This window comes from Falco naumanni, chromosome 5 (assembly GCF_017639655.2).
Source record: "Falco naumanni isolate bFalNau1 chromosome 5, bFalNau1.pat, whole genome shotgun sequence".
In the NCBI taxonomy this organism is placed as follows: domain Eukaryota; kingdom Metazoa; phylum Chordata; class Aves; order Falconiformes; family Falconidae; genus Falco; species Falco naumanni.
In genome coordinates, this window is record NC_054058.1 from 36,237,009 (window position 1) to 36,260,922 (window position 23,914).

The 23,914-nt window shown below is 42.1% G+C and overlaps 1 protein-coding gene across 1 annotated transcript; it reads right to left on the bottom strand.

Moving 5' to 3' along the window:
• Positions 1–1,470: 1,470 nt before the first annotated feature.
• SLC25A17 (solute carrier family 25 member 17) lies at positions 1,471–21,966 on the bottom strand. The gene is made up of 9 exons (XM_040595780.1): positions 21,795–21,966; positions 16,773–16,833; positions 15,656–15,722; positions 12,135–12,286; positions 9,624–9,740; positions 8,781–8,926; positions 6,776–6,871; positions 2,514–2,596; positions 1,471–2,060 (listed from the first exon to the last, which is right to left on the bottom strand). The coding sequence occupies exons 1-9, from the start codon at positions 21,942–21,944 to the stop codon at positions 1,913–1,915; spliced, it is 1,020 nt and encodes a 339-aa protein (XP_040451714.1). The 5' UTR covers positions 21,945–21,966; the 3' UTR covers positions 1,471–1,912.
• Positions 21,967–23,914: the final 1,948 nt, after the last annotated feature.

A 23,914-nucleotide genomic window follows, 5' to 3' on the forward strand; every position in this document is an offset into this window, starting at 1 on the left:
ATTAACTGGGACAACAGTTAGGACCTTTATGGTCAGGAAAGCATCTGGGAAAATCAGTGGAAAAATAATTAAAGCACATTTTTGAGAGGGCACACAAGTCTGAAGCATAAGGTAGCACTCCCTGTCTGCATGAGAACATGGCGTGAATTCACATATCCTCACAAGGAACAGGGTCGCAGATCTTCAGCAATTTCTGTGTAGCAGGTCCATTTTCTTGAAGCAGTTTGAGGTACTTGGCTTGAAAAAGCGAGAGGTTATGTTTCTCTGTGGTGGTTTGACCCTGGCTGAACACCAGGTGCCCACCTAAACCCCTCTATTCACTCCCCTCCTCAACCGGACAAAGGAGAGAAAATGCAACGAAAGGCTTGTGGGTCAGGGTAAGGACAGGGAGATCACTCAGAAATAACAGTCATGGGCAAAACACTCGACTTGAGGAAATTAGTTTAACTTACCACCATAAAAAGAGCTTCCCTCCACCCCTCCCCTCTTCCCGGGCTTAACTTAATTCCCGCTTTCTCTCCCTCCTTGCAGCGCAGAGGAAGAGGGAATGGGGGTTACAGCCAGCTCATCACACCTTATCTCTACAGCTCCTTCCTCCTCACACCCTTCCCCTGCTCCAGCATTGGGTCCCTCCCACAGGAGACAGTTCTCCATGAACTCCAACATGAGTCCTTCCCACAGGCTGCAGTTCTTCACAAACTGCTCCAGCATGGGTCCTTCCCACAGGGTGCAGTCCTTCAGAATGGACCGCTTCAGCATGCATTCCCCGTGGCAGATCCACACGTCCTGCCAGGAAACCTGCTCTAGCAGGGGCTTCCCACATGTCACAGCCTCCTTCGGGCATCCACCTGCTCTGGCGTGGGGCCCTCCACGGGCTGCAGGTGGCTATCTGCTCCACCATGGACCTCCACGGGCTGCAGGGGCACAGCCTGCTCACCGTGGTCTGTACCACAGGCTGCAGGGGAATCTCTGCTCTGGCATCTGGAGCACCTCCTGCCCTCCTTCCGCACTGACCTTGGCATCTGCAGAGTTGCTGCCCTCCCAGTCTCACGCCTCTCTCCCACTGGCACAGATTTGTTTTTTTCTCCCCCCCCCTCTCCCCCCCCCCTAATATGCTATCACAGAGACACTACCTCCTTCACTGGTAAGTTCGGCCTTTGGCCAGTGGCAGGTCCATCTTGGAGCCAGATGGCATCGGCTCCATTGGACACAGGGGAAGCTTCTGGCATCTTCTTACAGATGCCACCCCTGTAGCTCCCCCCTCAACCAAAACCTTGCCACGCAAACCCACTGCATCTGGCCAGTATCTGCATTCAAAAGTAAGTGGGTTCAAAAAGGCAGCATGCCTACACTCACCAGTAACGTACATTCTAGCAGTTCAGAAATCTCACCACCAGGTATTTGGGGCAATATCCTATCATTCTGTGCCACAAACACACTTGAACTTAAAAGAAAACTATGTAAAAAATCTTGTTATTTATGAATTATTTTAATGAACCAAATATGAAGTGACATAAACACAGGTCAAGGGAAATAACACCCCAAGCCCCACCAGCTGCTGACAGAAGGTAAAGACAGAAGAATAGCTGAGGAGGATTTGAGGGAAAACAACAAAGCATAGTGAGAGATACTCATTCTTGCAAAGAAAGTCAACCAAGTCATATAGTAGTTGAAATTTCATGTCAAGTTTTGTTTCTTAACACAGAGTCCACAGAAAAGTAGGGAATGGCCTATCCCTGAATTCATGGCAACAGGTCCTACAGAGTGTATGCCAAGTTTCTCCAAATATTGGAGATGGAGGTGGCTAAAAAGAAAGAGGAACACAGAAAGTGAGGACCCTTTGTTACCCAGACTGGTCTCAGAAACAGAACGTGTTTTCTAGACCCCATAATCTTTGGCATAGGTTCCTTTTTCAATGCCTGTGTGAATGCTTTAATCCCATGACTGTGAAGGTTGCAGCAGTCAGTTTCTCATACACTAGAAACATAAGAGCAGCAGTAAGGACTGTTTGCAGGAGCTTTGCTTCAAGACCTTTGTAGAGTCCCATTAATCCAAAACGCCTAAGAAGGAAAAAAAACCCAAAAACAAAACCAAGAAAACAAGTGTAAATAGCCTGCTTTAAGTAAATTGGCACACTACAAATAAGATTATCACAAGTTAATAACCACTCTAAGAATCTTAAATTCATTCTTATCTCCTGAGTGCCAGCTATGTTTAATATTTTAAAGAGGAAATTCTGCAGAAAATTAACTCTTTTGTGCAAGAAACTTGCTTCAAGAGGTGAATGAACCTGTATCCATAGATATCCCTGATAACATTTACCGTACAGATATTTAGGAGAATTTGGCTTTGTGTACTTACTCTGCAGTATATTACAAAAAACGCAGGTTGACTCAAATGGCAAGTTTAAGTCAGTCAAAAAAACAGAGTCAGATCCAGCAACGTTTTTAACATATTAGTAAGGCTGAAGTCTTCTATATCAAGTTGGGAAGAAAAAAAAATTGAAAGCTCACCTCACTCTCTGCTGAAGAAGGTAAAGAACATTTCTAAGACTGCCTAGTGTTCGGTTCTCTGGGTTCAACCTGTGGCGTCCAAACTGAAAAAAATGAAGAGCATTTTGTTGTACTATTGCCCCATGGTGTGAGACAGAAAACCCAACATACACACATAAAATCTGGAAAGCCCATCTTAAACCTCTTTTAACATCTTCCAGGTTATGCTAGCCATGAGTGAAGAACTGAGGCCAACGCTCACACTACAGAACCTTACAGAGCAAGCATTAAAAAGGTAAATGCTACAATAATTTGTTTTGATTTTAAGATGGATTATAAGGAAGTGTTACACAGCCATATCTACTCTCTTTTGGTTGTTCTGGAGGAAACAGTTTTCAAGATCTCAAAAGCGTAATTTGCAGAGTCTTAGTAGGGACATGACATTCAAAGCAAGTTCTTTCTGGCTCGCTCAGCTTTCATTTAACAGAGATTCAAAGCCTCATACATCTGCAAACCATTATTACATTGAGATTGCATAGTTGAACCCAAAATTTATCTGCCCAGCAATGATCTTGGATATGGGAACTGTTGTGGAAGAACCCAGAATTTTTGATCCACCTACCTGGGCCTACTCCTCTTCTACTCACTGCATTTGTTTATTTCCAACCTGTTTTTCAGTAGGCATGATAGCTGCCGCTGTAATTTTATGTCTCAGACTTTAACAATTTCAGCAACTCCTTTTCTACTGTTCATTGACACTCTTACCTGATACAGGTTGATAGTACTGTCAGCAAGCTGTAACTATGAATTACTGATATACCAGGGCTGCCACACTTGTATTTATAACAACATAGCTAAATAGCTTTTGAAGCCTGTGTTACACTTTTGTGCCATGAAAGGTGAACTTCAGCCACTGCCTATAGATGAGTTTCTCCCAGAACTTAGTCAGACAACTGCTACTTCTTAGGTGTAAGAAATCACCATTGACAGCAGGCAGAGCATGCAAGCAGATTTAGGCAGTTCAGAAATTCTAAGAAAATGCCAGGATGACACGGTCCCTTTGCAATATGTCTCAAGAACTCAGATGGAAACAGCAGCAACAGAATGCCATTGGAAATCTTCCTTTATTAAGCAAATACATGCTCACAATCCACAATCTTCTCACCAGCAACTAACTAATTTTATACTGATAAATTCATGTTAAGGATTACTGTCAAAGACTCAGGCACACCTCCAAAAAACCTGCTAACTAGGTTCCAAGTTACAATACCAGTCTCTGCCCAGATTACTCACAGACTTCCAAACTACACTACGATTAGATGCTCCCTTCTCCTCTCTTCTCCACCATCAGACTATTTTTGTACCATAAATAAGGTACAAAAATCAAGGGGGGAAAAAAATTCACTTCTCCCTAGGACACCAATACTTCACTGATTACTGCAGATTTCCCAAAGAGACTAGCATTCTCTATACTAGAGAGAAGAGGCTTGAGTTTTAAAAGAGAACTTTTCCACCCAGGGTCACTAAGAACATTCACAGTATTGCTGTTTCTCCAGAGGCAAATTCAATTCATCCACTCTTGTCGGACACACAGGCTAAAGAACAGTTTCACTACATAATGAGTAATACCAGTGCCATGTATTTTTAATGACTGAAAGGGAGATAGACATGCCAAATGCCAAGGCTGGAAGCTGCTTACCACTATCAATTACACAGGATAATTGTTTGGTCCCTTCCAACCCAATCTATTCTATGATTATATGGAAGCAAGACAAGCACTTTGCAAAAAAGTTGAAAGCAAAAAGTGTAGAGACTTCATTACTAAGAACTCTAATAACGTTCAAACAATAGTTCTAGTTGCTAAAGGTTTACGTTTGAAGAGAAGAGTCCTGTACTTCTGCTTCGAAGACAGAACTTAATTACGATGTGTAAGTTTATATGAATTATATTGAGCTTGTATAAGCTTGTGCGTAAATTTGCTAAAATTGTTTCAAAACCCCCTATGAAGTATACTTCATGCAGAATGTTATTTCTGAAAATACTAAACCTTTATTAATATTTTTTTAACATCACTTAGTGTAAGTGACAAAAACTTCATCAAATGTAACAACGCTAGCTTTAGATAGAAAACCCATTATGAAGTAGTACGAGTTTGAATGGACAGGACAGGTATCACAGACGCGTGTTTCTGCTGTTCTAACCCAAAGCGTTCAGGTTTTCTGGCTATTACTTCTTTCAGAGAGCAAAGGAAAAGAAGTCACCCCTACTGACCGCAGAACCAGAGACAGGGTCCTCATATTTCCCATCATCACAGGGAGAGGATGGACTGGCACTAACAAGTAGCACATATACCTTTTATTTCACAGTGGGCCACAGTGAGAAGAAACCCACCACCACCAGGACACTGATGGTTAGCTGTGCTCTAGCAGAAAGGCAACTAACTCATCACTGCTCAGGCAAGCCAGCAGGGACCTAGCTTCAGTGACTTCAGCTGAGTTAAGCAGCAAGCAGCAGCTGGTTAGTACATCAAGCTGGCAGCACAACTTACCAGCGCTGCCCTTTTCCCCCCCCCCCCCCCCAAAGAATGGCACTGTCACCAAAAGACAGAAGAATTTTGTTCAAAAAGCCAAAAGGAGACGGACAAACATGAAGTGATAGCCACAAGACGGTAACCATTTCTATAGCAACCACAGAAAGGAAAGGGTGTTGAAGCTGTTACATTGATGTAGCCCCATGAAAATTGCACTCCTGTGCAATGCTAAGGCTAAAATAGAGCACTCCAACTCTCCTTCCAGTTCTCCTTTAGACCAGCAGAAAGTGCATCACAAATTAAAAACAGACTGATGTTGCAATTTATCCGACAAAGCTAAATTTGCTTGAACATTCTTCTGTTATCTGTCACTTCAGAAATAGAAGCCCGTCTTACTAGTTTAACCCCCATGATGCATCCAGGCTGTTGAGACAGGTTAAGACATTGAATGAAGACACTAGCTCAGCTGATCATCAAAAGTTATGAAAACCTCAGAAAAGATGACTGCTGACGAATCCACAGTGTTGCTGACACAGCTACAACGCAGATGTCATTTTGTGCACCATTAGGGTGGTGAAGTAGAAAGCTGTGCAGACACAAAAGTTTCATCTAGTGTCTTTTCAGGGTAGCAGTAACCACACAGTAAATAGATTCAAGTCCTGCTGGGTTTGAAACAGAGCATCCAAACTATCTTTTTACAGGCTATCAAGAATCAAAATACATTTAGTTCACTCTAAGTAATGAAAAACTAAAATAATTACAAAGCCTTCAAGAAAATCACTTTTTCCAGATGAACAATTGACAAGGAAAGTCCTCTATTAGACAAGCCTGAAAAGCGATTCCCTTAGCATGGAAGGTTCACATTCAGTAATTCAACTAATTCTCCAAATCTACAGAAGTTTTAGAACATATATAATGGCTTTATCATAAACGCAAGTTAGAGCTTCTCCTTACTTCGGAAAATAGCATTATATTTCTGTGGAAACATTTATTAATATTTAACTGTTATAAAAACCATCGAGAAACAACTTACAAAACCAGATTAAAAAGCACAGAAATTAAAGTACAATATGCTTGCTTATGTAGGGCCAGGTCCCTTACTCCCCTGCCCCCCCCCCCCTTTGTCTTGCTTCAATATTACAACAACATTGGTACATACTGAAGGTAGCAACATTATCCAGCAAACATACAAACTGCAACTGAGAATAAATGCAAGTGTTTCCATTACCACTACAATTAGTGTACAAGGCTGGGCAAGTGATTAAAAATATCATTTATGAGGGAGCTCAGTTTGCCCTGATGAATCACTTTCTGGCTACTGAGAAGCGCAGGCCATCATCCGAATAAAATAATAACCCTTTGGATTACCCTGGAAACAAATTGGGTTTAGAGGATTTAATTTTAACTTTCCATTTGACACATTTTCTATTTATATTTAAAGAAGTAAAGCTACATTTCTGTAATGCCTAAAAGCAGCATAGTGCATCAGCTTCTGCAAGATGCTGTACTGATGCATTATGTTGTCAATCCTAACAGCTACTCAAAACAAATGTGCACCAGTAATACAGAGTTCTATCAGAATCTGTCAGTACAGGATCAAAGACAGGCATCCTTATCACTGACTGCATCATCCAAAAGGAGCTCCCAAAAATGATGGGTTCATTAACACAAAGAAAAACAAGCCACAGGAACAAGGCCTGCATTATACAGAACAAGTCAAAGGCAGTTACCCTGAAATAAAATTATTACTTACCCGCAGAATTGACTGTACTGTCTGCAGAGGATAAGTGAGGGTGGTGGCAACTGCTTTGGCTATTGCACCAATGACAAAAGCATCCAAAGATGTGAGCTGTTCAATAAGATAAAGGAACATATTACGTCCACATAGTACCAAACCAGACAGTTACCTGTAGGTGTCTGGGGATTCTGTACTGGTACCTGCTACCAGGTTATCTAAGTATCTTTGGCATAAAGATTTCACGTCTACGGATCTTCCCATTTTAAAGAGTTATAATTTAACCAGCTTACTTTCCCACAACTAAAGTTTATTTGCAACCTCTACCTGCTCACAAGCTTTTGCATTTCTCACTACAAGTAGGTTACTAAAACATAGCAGAAATAAAGCCATACACCTAGACCAATGTAAAGCACCAAAAGTAGACAAAAGATAGGGAAGTAGCATTTAAATGTACCGATCAATAAGCATTTCAGCTTTTGCAACATATAAACTGTCAAGTCACAGCACATATGAAAAGGTGATGGTGAAAGGCTCCTTGTACCCCTCTGTGAACATATGTGAGACATAATCACTACGCTATCAGGCAGACTTCTAGTCTTGATGACATAGGCTAAAAATCTTGTCCCCTACTAATGAAGAACACCTGCTGGGAGCCCATGCTCACCTTCAAAGCCCACAATGTTCCACAGTGCACCAAATACATTGTTACAGCTTAAGCTGATTACAGTGCATCTCAGTCTAACAGTGTGAACTAATCACCGAAAACGAGAAGGTGCCCGTATCAAAACATGCTCCAAATTTGCAAAATATGTTGATTGCAATCAGAAATATGCAGACAACATGCAGATCTTAAAAAAGTCAATCTGATCTATTTAAGACAGTCAATCTGATCTATTTAAGACAATCAGGAAAAGATCAAATAGGAAGAAAAATGTTATCCAAGATAAGAATGACCATTGCTAGGGGAAAAACGTATTTTCCCTTCTCCACTGATCATGGACAAAACGTGCCCTAATTTAAGGTAGAACTAAATAATTTAAAAGAAACAAGAAGTAACTATAGCAATTAGCCAACAGGCAAGCAACAACGCAGAGGGAAGTTCAGCTTGTCACTCAAAAAATCGTATTGTCTGTAATGTAACTGGATAGGTCCATCAGACACAAATAAAGAGTGCTACAGCTGCAGCATTGCCTAAAGATGGTAGGAAAACCCCAAGCCTCATCTATGATTCAAAATCTCATGTAAAAATAATCTCACTATGTCTTGAGGAAAAACAAGATGCCTCTGTAACATATGAATATGATCTAAAATCTCAATACAGCTAAATGCATTCTAAAGTCACAAAAAACATCTACTGTGACATTATCCTAAAATGTAACACAAATACTTTTCCATCTGCTAGAACGTAAAAGGAACATACGTTCAGGTGAGATGCGCATCTGATATAGAGAAAAAGGACAAAGAAAAAGGACTATAAAGCTGAGACAGAAAAGCGATTCTGCCTCTAGATAATCAGAAGGTATGGTTGCAATGCTGTGTTCAATTCTAGTGTCCATCTTTGGAAAAAGGATACTTAAAAACAGAGGGCTTCAGGAAAAAATTGTTATTGAAATGACAGGGACTAGAACAATTCTGTCATACTTCAAAGGCTCAATATACTTCATTTACTGGGAAAAGGGTTAAGAGGTGACTTCAAAACAGTCTGTATGTACATATTTACAAAACAGATATGTTAGAATTTAAAATCTCTACTTTAAATCCAGACTGTGGACAAGAGGTGCAGTTTTATTTTTACAAGAGGAGGAATTCATCACAGGAATATCCTTCCTAAGGATGTGAAAGATTCGCATCTCACTTCACGATGATGGATCGCTTTTAGAAGATATACTAACTCAAAAAATACCCTCAAAAATACAAGAACCAAACCCATGTGTACATTTCTGAATTTGCTCCAAGTAATGCATGTCAGAGCCGTCCTATAACAGAGCATATCCATCACCTGGCCTCAAAACACACTCACTTGCAGCTGCTTTTTCAAAAGCTTCCGTTTAAAGCCTTCATAAAACATGAACTGTATGGCAGGATTGAAGACCAGCAACAAGGAGGGGAAAGTACCATTCCATAACGCTAAGACTCCTTCATCTCGTATTATCTGATGAAAGGCATCTGAGAAGAAAGGGGGGGGACACAACACATAAAATAATGAGTACAACATTCTGACTGTAAAAGGTAAGAAAAGTTACACCTGAAGCCTAATATAGTCAAACTGTATAAAAATCCACTGCAGTCATTTATACGACTTTTTATCTTCCATTCTAATCTGGAAGTTGATGCAAAAATAGTGACAAAGGAGGTTCTTGCTCACATCACCATTAATGCAAACAGAGCTTATCATCTGCAGACTCCTGCTCTTTTTAGTACAAGCTCAGCATTAAGATTAAGGTCTTTTAAACCTTCAAAACAACAATACTTATTTACTTCTTTTCAAAAGGAAGACAGCCTGAACATGTAGGCAATTAAAAGATTAAGGTGAGTGAAGTTTAATTTGCAGACTGTCTGTCTAAACGCAGACTCCCAGCTACCACCTCAGTGGGCTCACTATCACTCCAGTATTTGTATGGTAAGATACCTGCCTTGGCAAAAGGTATTGCAGTTACAGGTGCGTATATTATAAATTCTTAATTACCACCAGAAATGGCCATGTCCAGTTTCCTATAAAACTCAGTGACTGCAAAGTGATGGGGAAGCACAGAGATTCCAGGGTGAAACAGGTTACATGAATAAAAGTCTTCAAACTTCACAGTCCTTGAAATGTTTCATTTAACAAACTTCTCTTTGGTTGAAGACAACAATAGGTACTTACCTATTATACCTTTATAATTGGTTGGTACAATGTCTTCATTTCTAAACTTTGCTCCCTGCAGCTTCAGGCGTGTGTTCACTACCCAAAGAGGAGTGGTCAAGAGTACATTCACTACACCTAATACAAAACCCAGCACACAGAAAATCAGCAAAAGCCAGAAGATTATGTCAAACTTTTTTTTTTATCCCCTTTTACCCCAATTCACACACTAAAGAAATTACTGGTAGGAAGAGGGGAAAAAATTAACACAGTATATGGGAAAAGTAAACAGGTAATTTGTAATGAGCTGCTTCACATATTCCCCCCACAGCACCACCATGAATTTGTCGTCAGCAGACTGCATGCAGTGGCAAGACATTTCTGCTACCCCTCTCTGAAACTAAAAAAAAAAAAACAACCCACAAACCAAACCAGAAAAAGCACCCCAAACAACAAAGCACACTAAATATGAACATGTTGAAGGAATCTTAAGTGAACTTGTTACTTTGCTGCATACTACACCACACTGGAGCACAAGATACTCTACTTTTTCATGCCCTACTTCACTCCGTGATGACGTGCTGCCTGCCTACTTTCAGAAAGAAACACAGAGTAATAAGGTTAGAAGGATTATTTTATAGGGAGAGATCAAAACAGATAAACGCATACAGCTTGATTACCAGAACAGAGCTCCTACACTGCCAAAAGAATGAGAATATCGAGCTTTTAGATTCACTAAGTACACTTACAGTGGAAAACACAGGATTCTGCAAGTATTTTAAGTAAGGCTTAGAAATGGCAAGAGATTACACACAGTAACAAACCCCAACATAAAGCTTGGAAATTGAGTATCACAAATTAAGATGGAGGAAAAGAAACCGATAAGCATACATAAGGCTGCAACAAAGAGGTATTGCAAAATACAGTTCTTAATTAACAGGGAGAATTAAGTGACATTATCTTTGCAATCACTTGGTATACGTCTCTCCTGTTCAGTAATGACCAAGGCAGTCACATTGAATTAACTATGTTAAAACAAGCTTCTGACCTTTCTTATTAATATTTCTGCATCACAAAAATTAGCAACTGATTCTGCTTCAGTTGCTTTGGAAGAAGTCTGAGTGACAGACTGAATCATTCCATTATATTGAGATGGACACACTATATCACCAGGAAGAACAGTAAATCTGAAAAAGGTGAAACTTACTACCTACACTGTGCCTTTTTGTTTTCCTTTAATACAGTATCCTTCATAAGGACTACAGTCAGCTCTTCAAAGAAGTTACGAGCAAAATCAAGCACTAGAGAAGGCAAGCCACATTAACCTCTCTTAGCCAAAGTCAACATGATTGCATTAAGAAGTAACAGGCTACAGCACAGTTTCCTTGTAATTTTTCACCCAAACTCAGTTAAGGGAAGTCATAAAACTTTACTTTGCAGACTGGAAAGGTGCTGCTTTTTTTTAACGTATTTTTCCAACCTGTATTTGCTACCAGTAGTAGGAATGAGAGATAGGTAGGGAGTATCAGTAAACACCTTAAGTAGAATTTTTCAGTTTACACCAGGTATTATTCCATTATAAGGATATAAACTACTGGCATTGAAGAAGAGCTAGTCATTTAACTGATGAGCTGTTACCCTAATTGCTGTAGCCAGTGCTCCAGAATATAATATTTTACCCACAGTGATAAAGCCACTTTAAGAATTTCCTTCCTTACATTCCCCGAACTACTCAGCCATTCATTGTGACTACACTGAAAGTCCAAAGAAGTAAATAAATAAAATAGCAAATAGTAAATAAATTTAAAAAGGCCTCCCCTACCCACCACCATCCCCTGCCCTCCCCCCAAAAATTCACAGGCCTTTTTTGCAGGTTTTTTAAAAATCAGCTTGTTTCGGTGTGGTTACATAAGCACTCATTCTCACAAGGCATTACTTGCAAACAGAGGCACACCGTGATAATGTTTCAAATTGGATTTGTTAGAAAAGCCAGTAATGTCATCATCCCTTCAAAGAAGCCACCGTAGTAGCATCCACGTTAAAGGCCCCACTGGACCTCCCTATGTCTAGGGACTTGCTGTCACTTTCAGATAACAACTCAAAAACAAGTCTGAGAACTGACACCCCAATGCTTACATTAAGAACTCTTAATTATCGTAATTGAAAATATTTCAGAACTGGTGTATACCTTTTCCTCTGAAAAACACTACCACCTCTCCCTGCCACTTGTCTTCAACATCAAAACGACGATGCTTAGATACCAGAGTAAACAACACATCAGACACAAGTAAAATACTAGACTGAAACAGCACTGTGCTTTGTGCTAGAATTCACAAAAGGAACAGTTTATGCACCTACTTATGAGGTGGGGAGGACACAGAAGAGCAATCAGAGCTGCACAGTGAAGCAGGTCTGCACACAGCAGGATGAATAAGTACTCAGTGTGATCTCCAGTGGACTTCATAAAGAAAAACAATACATAGAATATACTAAAAATACATTTTTGAGGAAACTGGGATTTTTAAGTATTACCTGCAACAACCCCAAGAACCAAGTCTTTTCCAGTGGTTGAATGCTGACCTTTGACCCAAAGAGCTTTAAGACTATTAAACGTATAAAAATAAACAAAATTGGAGCAGCAAAGACTGGAGATAACAGGGAACCATCCTCGATACGGTGCCAACCTAATGGAGAAGAAAAAGTCACGGTGAGGATCAGCAAAGTATGTGATCTGGTTGATTTTACATGTTGGTGGAGGGTCCCAGAGATACAATACTGTATACTACATGCAATACTAACTAGATATGTCTTGATCATTAATGGTAACAAGCCATACAAAACTCCTGACTGTACCATTAAAAAAAACGAGTGCTTAAATTTCTAAATTATAGTAACTACTATATATATAAACTACTATAGAACTACTGGAGAGGGTCCAGCAGAGGGCTACAAAGGTTACGAGGGGACTGAGCATCTCTGATGAGGAAAGGCTGAGAGGGCTGGGCCTGGTCAGCATGGAGAAGACTGAGAGGGGATCTTAGCAATGTATAGAAATCTCTTAAGGGTGAGCATCAAGAGGATGGGACCGGACTCTTCAGTGGTGCCCAGTGACAGGACAAGGGACAATGGGCACAAATGGAAACACAATAAGTTTCACGTAAGTATGAGGAAAAACTTCTTCACTTCAAGGGTGACAGAGCACTGGAACAGGCTGCCCAGAGGGGTTGTGGAGTCTCCTTCTCAGGAAACATTCAAAAGCCACCTGGACACAATCCTGTGCAACCTGCTCTAGGTGAACTTGTTTTAGCAGGAGGTCGGACTGGATAATCTCCAGAGGTCCCTTAGAACCCTAAACATTCTGTTATTCTGTCATCAAGAATAATTCCATTGAAAAGGAGCTGCAGAGGTACAATATATTTACAGTGAGAAGCTTGGGGCTCACTCGCTCCAGAAGTGAGTACTACCACTGTATTTGCTCTCTTCCAACAGCCAGCAGTGAACTACAAACATCCAGGCGATGAATACATGTTTGTGGTATCAACATGAAGATACAGACTGGTACAACCAATTCAAACCATATACTAAAACATACCAAGGCATGGGGAAAATTCTCATCTTTGTTGAGAAATGGAATTGTCAGTCCAATACAAAAGACAACACCCCAGTAAAGAGATGCTCACGTCTCCAAGGAAAGAAAGCGATGCTTAACACAGCTGGGAAAAAAATTACAGACAACTACTTCCTCAATACAAAATTAAAAAAAAAAAAAGACAACCTAGAGTAATGAAGACAAAAAAGCGTCTGAATTCTCACATAAAATTTAAAAATGGAAGACTAGATACTGAAGTTAATATACTCCACCATGGAAAGTTTTCCAAAGGATGCAACCTGGGGCATGAGATATGCAGGTGAGAAGAATTTCTAATAAATGCTTCACAGTAAAGTTTAGAGCAAGTCAGTCAGGTAAGTGAGAAAAAGAAATTACCTATTTAAATTTAATTAGATTAAACACAGATGAAAAAGTGAATACTCCCTTATGATTCACAGCTATCTTATTTTTCAGGTGTTGTGAATAACTGTCATTGTTTATGTATCATCTAAATCTATCTTGATTTAAGAATAATTTTGTAACAGCTGACTAACAAAACTCCCTTCTCTGACAGGCCTGATAAGCCTGTAAAACAAGGACACCTCAACAGCTGCTCTAAATCCCTGATAATGATACATACCTCCACTGAAGCTGCACAGGACAGGCAGAGAACTGGTATCATGTTAACAGCCCAAAAAATCTCCTCAACGACCAGCAGCAATCATGGAGGCATTTTAGCATGCATTAACATATTGGGAATACGCAGAATATAAGGATTCCCAAGATGACCGTAAAAGATGCAAGGCTGGTAAACAGAGCATCTGACCGTTCTTATGATGTAAATGCTAGTTTTTCATTTCTGATGCATCAGGTGCTTCCTCCTTCCATGTAGCTGGCAATATACCACATTATTAAGACCGTTTCTGAAGTTACAGGCTTAGCTAATTATACAGTTACAATTACAATTTAACTGACTATACAGTTAGTCATTAGTAGAATTAAAACAGTTTTTGCATCACCTATCTCTTCTGTGCTGGAAAAGAAAGGCAGAAAGAAAGTGTACCATATCCTCTAACTGAGAGTTAGTTTTGTTTGATTCATTTATTAAGAACAACTTCTAATGATCTTCAAATGAAGTATCTTGCAGTACAAAACATGAAACCAAGACAAAAAAATATGAGTTTATTTTAATGACTCAAGCTGTCAAGGCTAACATCCATAATTCACATACAAATACTTCTGCACACAAATAAAAACTAAGTTTGTGTTCCAAACTGCAACTTTGAGAAGAATTCAGTAAGGATGAAAGCGCAGGGAAGAAAGCAAAACTTTCTACAAAAGTCCATTAGCTAAACCTATTTGCTGTAACTAGATGAGAAAAGCAGTCGCACAAAAGTGTAATATGAGACAAGACTCTGCAGACTAATATGAACAAGATGTTTATGATCTCACATCCCATTTCAGACTTGCTGTTGTTTGGGGGATTTTTGTTATTCCAGAAACATCTCTAAAACTAGTATCATTGCTTAGCTAGGCCTTCCCAACACCTCTGGAAGATACAATGTTCCCCTCTTGCCAGGATTACTGATTTTTCTGTTGCACAGGAAAAGTTGGAGGACTGCTTTTGCAGTCTCTCCACTTCTGTTAACTTAATTTTTCTTTTTCATTTTTTCCTTTCCTTTTTTTTTTTTTATTTAAAGTTGACTTGCTACCCTCATGTGACAAAAGTAATGCAGGAATGTGAACAAAAGAGATCACCAACTGACTGAGAAACGCTCATGCATACAACTGCGAACTGCTCAAGTTCAAAGGTGGCAAAAACTTTATTGGTCAAGCTAAACTTTTGTCAGCTTTAATATCCTGGAAGCTCTGGTCTACTTGAGTTCCAGGGATTCACTTAGGAAAATACTTGTAACAAGGACACACGTAGAAGCGTTTTTCCCAGGCAGCTCAGCCTGTGTGGCAAGTACTAAAGCACAGCATCGCTTTTAGATAGGTCTTGAATCTCACCAGCATAAAGACTCATTTGTTTACTTCCACATGCCTTGGAGAAAAAATTGCCAACAGGGAAACATGTCTCAATTCTCCTGTTGAAATTGGCTTTGCTGCCCAAGAGTTTCATCTTGTTAGGAGAAATGGACACACCCAAGAATCCAGGCAGACAAAGCTGGTTTATCGGGTAGGTACATGAAGGTACATTTGTGTACAAACCTGCATTTGTGAGGAGGCACAGTTACATCACTGAACAGAATTGTGTAAGGTGCTCAAGAAAGTTAATCCAAATTAGCTAAAGACGAACATGTAAGATTATGCAAATCATATCACACTTAGATGGAGACATTTTAATTAGAATAAAAACCTGTCCACAGAGATACCGGCTAACTATTCCACTTTAAAAGCAAATTCAAGTTAGTCTTAGAGCTTGTCTACATGAAGACAAAGAGAAAAAAATGTGTCTACTCACAGGCCTTCTTCTTTGATTATTTCCAATAGGACTGCCGGCGTTGTCTTAGACTTCCGCTTCTCATCAACTGGAAAACAAAAGAATCAAACTTCTAGATTATTCCAAGTTTTAGCACGCATTTTCAAGTCCTTATCTTTCCCATCTGAACATACCCCCTGCACATTTCTTCTTCCTCATAAAGCACAGACATTTCCCACTTCTGCAGCAACTGCTGAAAGCATCTCCTTATTTTCATATGCTAGGTAAGGCCAATTCCTTTTTTTTGTTCTTACTCAGACTAGCAAGTTTTGATGTGCACCAGAGTATCTGTAGTTACCAACTCCTAACCTAATAGTTGTGACAGGAACCAAAGCTAGGTTCCCCTTAGGTGAGGGACTAGAATTGGGCCTGCCTAACTGTTCTCAAAATCATTCCTTGGACCCCAGACTAACACCACCAATCTCCTACAGCTGATCTGCAAACAGCTGAGCCTTAGCAAAACACTGTCTCCTCCTACACTGAAAAATGCTTAACAGCAATAGGGTGCTCATTTCTCAACCGTATATTTCTTGGCTGATGATCTCCCTCTAGTTCTAAACAGCAGTTTAGTCACAGCACTAAAATGCTTGGTGATTCTGGTGACTTTTGATTAGAAGATAGAGCTTTAGAAAAACAAAATTCATACCCAGATGCATTTTTTCAAAACACTGGATGCTCCTATTGCCAGTTCTAACCCTGACTTTTCCCTTTAAACCATTCTCAGGAATAATTCTAGACCAGTTTTTCACGATGCTGCCCCTGCATTTTGAAGTGTTCTCAACAGCCAAAAGCAACACCACCACATAAACGGCATCCTGTGTAATCTCACATCTTTATTTTTCTTTTTGGTCTTAGATAACCACTTAAAAGCCATGTCTGGCCACAGATCACAGTCTCTTCAGGCAATTAAAAGATTGCCCAATACTTTGCAAAGACCTTCAGCTGGAAAAATGGTGTTAAGTGATTAAATGCTGTGAGTGTTACACAGGTAAGATTCTCTTTCATGCAAGATAGGCCCCCCTACAACCACCCTTACAAGCACCCAAGCCAAGATGAACAGAAACAACATCATAAAAAGAAACTAGAGTTTGACACTTACCCTGAAGTCTAAGCCTAGCTGTATCCAAAGGAAAAAACACAGTCATTGCAGTCACACTGCCCTGCAAAACAAAATAAACTGGCTATATAATGTATCAGTTGCTTGTACAGATGCCGACCAGACTCTTTGTAGCCCTTCACTTCTCACCCAGAAACCAGTCTACTGAGTAAGTTTAAAAAGGGGATAGACTCCATACGTAGCAATACCTATTTCAAGTGGGTTTTGGTCTCATGCTTACAAACAAGATTCTTTTTTTCTTTTGTATTAATCAAGCTCAAATTAAAACCATTAGAAGCTTTTTGCCCAAAGAGAAAGTTTTTGAGGTCTGAGAGCTGATAAACTGTGCATCAGGAGACAAACACACTGCACTTGCCCTAACTCCCATTAGCCTCAATACCCAATTTCTAATTTAAAAACCACAACAAAATAAGACAACTGTAACACAATGGTTGCTTGTGTCATAATAACCTTGTTCTGACTTCAGAAAAAAACCAGAAACTCTTCTTCATTAAAAAAAAACCTGGCAGCACACATCTTCCAGGACTTAATCTAGCATTACACTAAATACCAATTTAGACAACAAAGACCTGCCTACCAGACACCCTCTGTGGTATGAATTACATACAATGAATTAAATCATGACCTAGATGTCACCAGATTCACTTGTAAATCCAACGCCCTCTTCACTTCCTGTGCAATGCAACCATTAAAGCCTCTAAACAGAAAAGCCAGCAGCCACTCTCCTTTACAGCAGGGTTAAATAATGTATTTGCAAATGCCCTTATCTTCCCTACAAGAAGCTGTTCCCCCGCCCCCTCCACCATCATTCAGCTTCTCCATTCTTTAGTACTCTAGCACTGATACTGCACAGCTTTTCGAAAAGATACACAACTCAGAACGACCCTGGCTTGGTGTAAACCTGTTAACACTCTACAACAGTATTAAATACAGTAGTATTAGATGCATTAAGTGGCTGCTAAAGCTGTGGCACTCTTCCGTTAGGAGCCATGCAAACTGTTCAAACAGTGGCAAGGTCTGGGATACAGCAAGCCACACAAGCACTGTGTTTAAAGCGTACTGCGTGGTGTGACTTTTCTGGAGCTATGTTACACCTTGCATTTAAGCAAGCTTTGCCTCTGGAAACACTCCATCTCCTGAGCAGGCTACTCGGACCTATGTCTACTACCAGCAACAGAGGATTATTTTTCAGGTGGTGTTTCCTCACTAAGACTTGGTTGAAGTCTTAACAAGACTTCAGTTTCTCCAGTTTTTGTAACACCAGGTAGCAAATGAAAGGAAACACTTGGCCAGAACTACCTGGTCACTGCAAGCCATTTAATTTGGCCTCTAGCCAGAAGGGTTGGTTCTGCTCTCCTGTGTACTTGCCCTGTGTCTGCTCATTCTCAGTACTTACTGTGTAAGCAGCTGGAGAGCAAGTACGATTAATGAACCCATCTAACTAAAAATTCGCAAAGAATACATTTGTTAGAATGCTAGTGCCAGCACAAAAAAAAAGTGCCAGAAAGAGCCAAAATATACCTCCTAATATCAGCTGCATTACGGCAACTCTGAAGCCAACCTCAGAACAGTTAGACACACCTACACAAAAAACAGCCATGAGACTGCAGTCATTACAACTTCCAGCCTTCCCTTGCCCCATTTATCCTGCTTCCACCCTCCCAAAGCGAGATTTATCCTGAAACCTACTCTCAGTGTAACCCACCATACAGCAACACACACATTTGCATGCAAAATCAGAATATGGAAATGGAGAAATTGTTGGGAGTATTTCAGTTGGACCTACAATGATCATCTAGTCTAACTGCCTGACAGCTCCAGGGCTGACCAAAAGTTAAAGAGTATTTTTAAGGGCATTGTCCAAATGGCTCTTAAACACCAACAGGGGATGGGGCATCAACCACCTCTCCAGGCAGCCTGTTCCAATGTTTGAATACTCTCAGTAAAGAAATACTTCTTAATATGAAGTCTGAACCGCCCCTGACACAGCTTTGAATCATTCCCACACAACGAACCTTACAGGCTCGAACTGGCTTAAAACATGTGAAGCTATAGCTCAACAGAATGTCATAAGATAACTCAGCTGATCTAACAGATTACCACCAATAAAAGATAATTTGTACCCTTCTCCCCTCTTTTTGCTAAATTGAAGAAAATAAACTCAGAAAAGCAGAGTTACTTTTCTCCTGCGTTTATGAACGGAGCAACTCAACTATGTGGCAATGTGACTGACAGAAGCATCATATGGAGGAGACAGGATTTCAAGGATGGAAGGGAAAGGAGAGGGATGAGCAGGACCAGCCCTTTCCCCAGCAAAAGAAAAAGCTTAAGATGGGCTCAGATTCCTTACTGAATTGCACGCGAGACCAGCAGAGCAAGTAACTCATGCTACCGATTGGAGGAACATATGCTGACATGTATAAACCTGTACGGTTGAAAGGGTGAGGCTTCACTGTCTGCCTTCCCACCACCTTCCCGTCAGTGCTGGACCTCAGCAGTTTGCCGAGTCAAGTCACACTATCACTGAATAATCACTAGCACAGGTACAAACTGGTTTATGCAATCCCAGCTCTTGGTCAACTGTATTTGCATCCCTGCCTCCTCCGTTCTGGTGGCATAACTTTTTGGGCACCTACACAATGATGCAGACAAAGAAACTAGTGTGGCTGAAAAAAAAAAGTTTTTCCACTGGGCTACTTCAGTCAGATCAGTTCCCTGATCAACCGCAGCACCACATAAACAACTGTGCAGTAGCCAACAGGCGGCAGTAAGTGGCCAGAACAAAGGGCCCAAGGTGACTGCTGCCAAGAAGAGGCATGCAGGACCACAGCTAAGAATAATAATTTAAAATATTAAAAGAATAAAAAAAAATATGTCGTCAGCCAACACTCGGAGTCAAGCAAAGCAGCTTGACTACTGCCATAACACTCCTATAAAATTCTCATTCTTGCTGCTTCTGTAACAGGAGGGTTCCTTTATGGCTACATACAGAGTTCGAGAAAATGTATGTAATTCAATTAAAGTTCACAGGAAATCAAGCATCAATTTCTTTGCTGCTCACTAAACTACTCATTTGCCTCAGGTCTGATGAGGTAGCCTAGAAGATATATGAACTCTGAACATATTAGAACAGAAATAAAAATTACCATGTTGTGATCTGACATGTTCTTCTGACTCATTACCTCAGCACAGTTCTGTGGGTTGCTTTCTTTGTTAAAATTCTTGCATCACATCCACACATCAGCACACTTCATAATAATTTAAACAAATGGTGAGACAGTATCAGAACAGTCAGTACCCACATCAAAAGTTCCAAAATGTATACATTACAGCAGCAAACAGAAATCTTTACATCAATGAGAACACCTTTACTATAATGAAAAAAAATAGAAGTCAAGGTTTCCAACACAAAGCAGTAAAATAAAAAGAAAAAAGCCACCTTGTTTTATGCAAAAATTCTTGCTCCACAGCTTTAAATTTTAGATGAATATTAGCGACAAGTGGAAGTCATGCCGGTACAGAAGTCCAATAGCTCCAAAATGTTCTGTCTTCCTTCATAGCAGCATCACTGCTGAGATCTATAAGCATCTTCAAATACAATAGGGAATTTCTATTAACTTAATTACCACCACCAAGAGACTTGAGATGCCTTTTCATTACATGTTTTAAAGGTTTATGGCTGAATTTATGAGCTCGGTTCATACCACAAACCTTGTTTGGGAGCACAGCCCAATTATAGTGAGAGTATATGAGAGTAAGAAGCTAACAGTGAGGGCTAGAAACTTCTGTACAAGCAAGTAAAATGAGAATAAGCAGTGTCTCAATAATGAGATCATTTGAGAGAGTTCAATTTCTCGAAAGTGGAAACAAAATCCCCATTGCCTTGATGCTAAAATAAGCAGATTTAAAACACTTTGAAGAGCAGACAATAATCCCATGTTTATTTATCATAAAGACAAAACACCCTTTAGTGTCTTTTTTTCCTTTTAGAATCAGCCTTTATTGTTCAGTAACATACAGTGACTGTCACCCTAGAGAAGACATTGTGAGTTCTTTTAAGGACTCAAATTAGAACGGGAAGTTTTGCCAGAACAGTAGATCAGCAATTACTAAAAGGCACATTTAGGAATTCTTGCCAGTCTGGAACAGCTCAGGACTAGAGCCACATCAGCTTGCTTGAAATCCACCAGTACACCTGGTCCAGCGTGCTCCATGGTGCTACAACTCTTCATCTGCTGGAAGCACAAGGCTGATGTGCTATTTACAGAGCTAGCACTCATTCACTGAAGGGCCAGGCATCCTAGGAAAACTACAGAAGCTAAACACCGCTTTTTAATTTACAAGCATAACATGAAAAATCTAATTCGATAACCTAGACAAGCCTCCTCTAGCTGCACGGTGCTTGCTTTATGTTTTGATTAACACCGATTCGTTGCCTCACCCTTCACCTCAAGCGTTTATGAGACAAACGCGTAACGTGGATGCTTAGTACAGCTGTTACACTGCTGAAGCGTTGCCCCTCTGCCTTCACTTGTGGCAGGCTTAACATTCCGTAGTTCCTCGGACGCCCAACTTCACAGGCCCGCATCCAGGGGCGCACACCTGCGGCTCGCAGGGGGCTCCCGCCGCTCCGGGCAGAGCCAGCCTCCAGGCTCATCAAACCCCACATCCAAGCCGCTGGGATGCGGACCGGGGCTGCGCGCGGCTCCGCGGGGCTGCGCAAGCCTGCCCGCGGGGGCGGGGTGGCGGGGCTACCGCTCGGTGCCAGGGAGCCCCGGCCCCCAACGCCCCGCTCGGACCGCCAAGGGCCTGGCCGCCCCCCGCAGGGCCCCGCCGCCCCGCCACCGCCGCCCCCTCAGGCGCGCCCCCCCCCGTCTGACAGCTCCCTCAGGCCCGCGCCCCCCGCCGCGCCCCCCGCCCGCCAGACGCCCCGCCCGCGGCAGCGCCCGCGGCGGCCCCGAGGAAGCGCCCCCTCCCCCAACGGCGCCGCGGCGCCTGGCTCACCACAGCCCCGGACACGGCGTGCACCAGGCTCTCGTAGGAGGCGACGGAAGACATGGCTGCGGCTCTCGCGGGCTCCGCCGCCAGCCGGACCGGTGGCACCGCGGCACCGGCCGGACCCGGGCTGCCCACCGCCGGCCCCACTCGCGCCATGGCGCCCGCCCCGCCGCTGTCACGTGGCGCCTCGCCCCGCCCCCCCGCCGCCACCGGCCCCTCCCTCCGGCGGGCCCGGCGCGTGCGCGCTGCCGCGCCTCCACCGGCCTCGCTGTGGGGCGGCGGGGCCGGAGCCCGCGGGGCCGTTTAGCGGCCGTGAGGGCCGGGCCGGGGCCAGCGCGGCACGGCAGCCTGGGCACCGCGGAGCGGTTGGGCTGGGGGAGCAGCGCTGCGGTGCGCTTCGTGTGTCTGGTTCCGTCAGCAGCTTTTTGCCTCCACAGCTGGTGGACCGTCCCTCATGGAATCTTAGGACAGTTTCCGTGGCGTTATGAAAAACACAAATGAGGAATTCTGAGGAATACTAGGAATACTGAGGAAATGCATTTTCTTCCTCTGAAACTACAGTAATACCTTTTTTCTCCACCACCAGCTTCCCTTCTCCAAGCATTTAACATAAGTATTTAATTACGAAGAGGAGGCAATATTTAACAACATTCTGTTTCTACTTTTTCCAGCTTCAGCCACTTTCCTTCTACCTAAAGTCCAGGATCTTGAAAATAACACTTTTTCAAGCTGATCATTTCTTACCTCTTACTCTGCGTGGACCGGCTGAGCCTGTTGCCTTTCCCCGCCCGGGTTTGCTCCTTCCCAGCCTGTAGGCCGTGGCTCCCTGGCCTTCCAGGGCTGACAGGGCTGACAGCCAGAGCAGGCCGTGAACAACAGCCTCTCCAGGCTCGTTGCTGCCTTCACCAGCCAGGGTGGAAGGGGAAGCGCTTGTACAAAGCCAGGACTAGACCCGGGTTGCTGGTCAAAGGACAGGGTAGCCACAGCTCACAGCAGCTAGTTAGGGCACACAGTGGCAAGACTATTAAATATGTGGTGGGAAAAGATCAAGAATCCTATAGCCCTCTTCTTAACTTTTTATGCAGAAGAGGTTCTGCAAAGTAAGAAGGAGCTGAGGAAGTGAAGTTGGACATGCTGTAATTTGTAACATCACCTGGGTTGACAGCTGTGCCTGTTCCTGTCCCGTTTCCTCCACCACCACCACCCCCCCCCTTCTCATGTCATATACTAGTTTCCAGGTAGCTTCAAGGTTTTGCTAGTGTTAACAATCCTTCCCCTCTTGTGACTTTCACCTATACTTCAGAAAAAACTATAAAGATAAGAATGAATGTTCTCCTTAGCTTTGTATCAATGTTACTCCTGGGCCCTTTTGTTTCTATTGTTACTCCATCATCTTTCGTTCCCTCCAAACAGAAAAAATACATTCCTAACTTGTTTGTAGTTCTTAGTTTGACCACCACTCTCCAGCTGCCTCTTGCCTGAGCCACAAGAGCTCCTTGTGCTTACACCTGCGATAGGAACCACCATGCCACCCATTATCTAAAGGAGGACAGGCCAGTTAGCACATTACACACTTCCCAAGAGTTTCACTACCACACAGCCAGATAAGCCAGTTCCTTTTGGGAAGACATTTCTTAATCAGGTAGCCTAATAACAGACCACTTGTCTTTACGCTTCTGTGAGGAAAATCCCATGATCTGTGAGGGAGGGGGGCTGTAAAGAACACGGACTGCTCTGCCTAAAGCAAGTTTGAGAAAAACATTATTTCAGTGCAGTGCTCCAACATCCCTGCGCTCCAATGTTAGACTCTGACACCAGCAACCTAAGAGGCCACAACTCTCAATTCTTTTATGCAAGGCTGATACCACTGGTAGTCCCAGTATTTTATTTTTTAAGATGCCCTGCAATGGATGCACCCACTCTGACCGAGTGAGCAGTACTTTGGTTCAGGCATCACTGACAAAGGCAGTACTTTGGTTCAGGCATCACTGACAAAGACACCCGACTGCAATCAGCTGTGCAGTGCAAATCCTGAGAATTGTGCTAGACGACACCTTCTCAGGAACTAAGGAGTTTAGGCCATGTCTTACCAGGAGCTGACGGTTCCAGCCTGAGCTGCGACTACG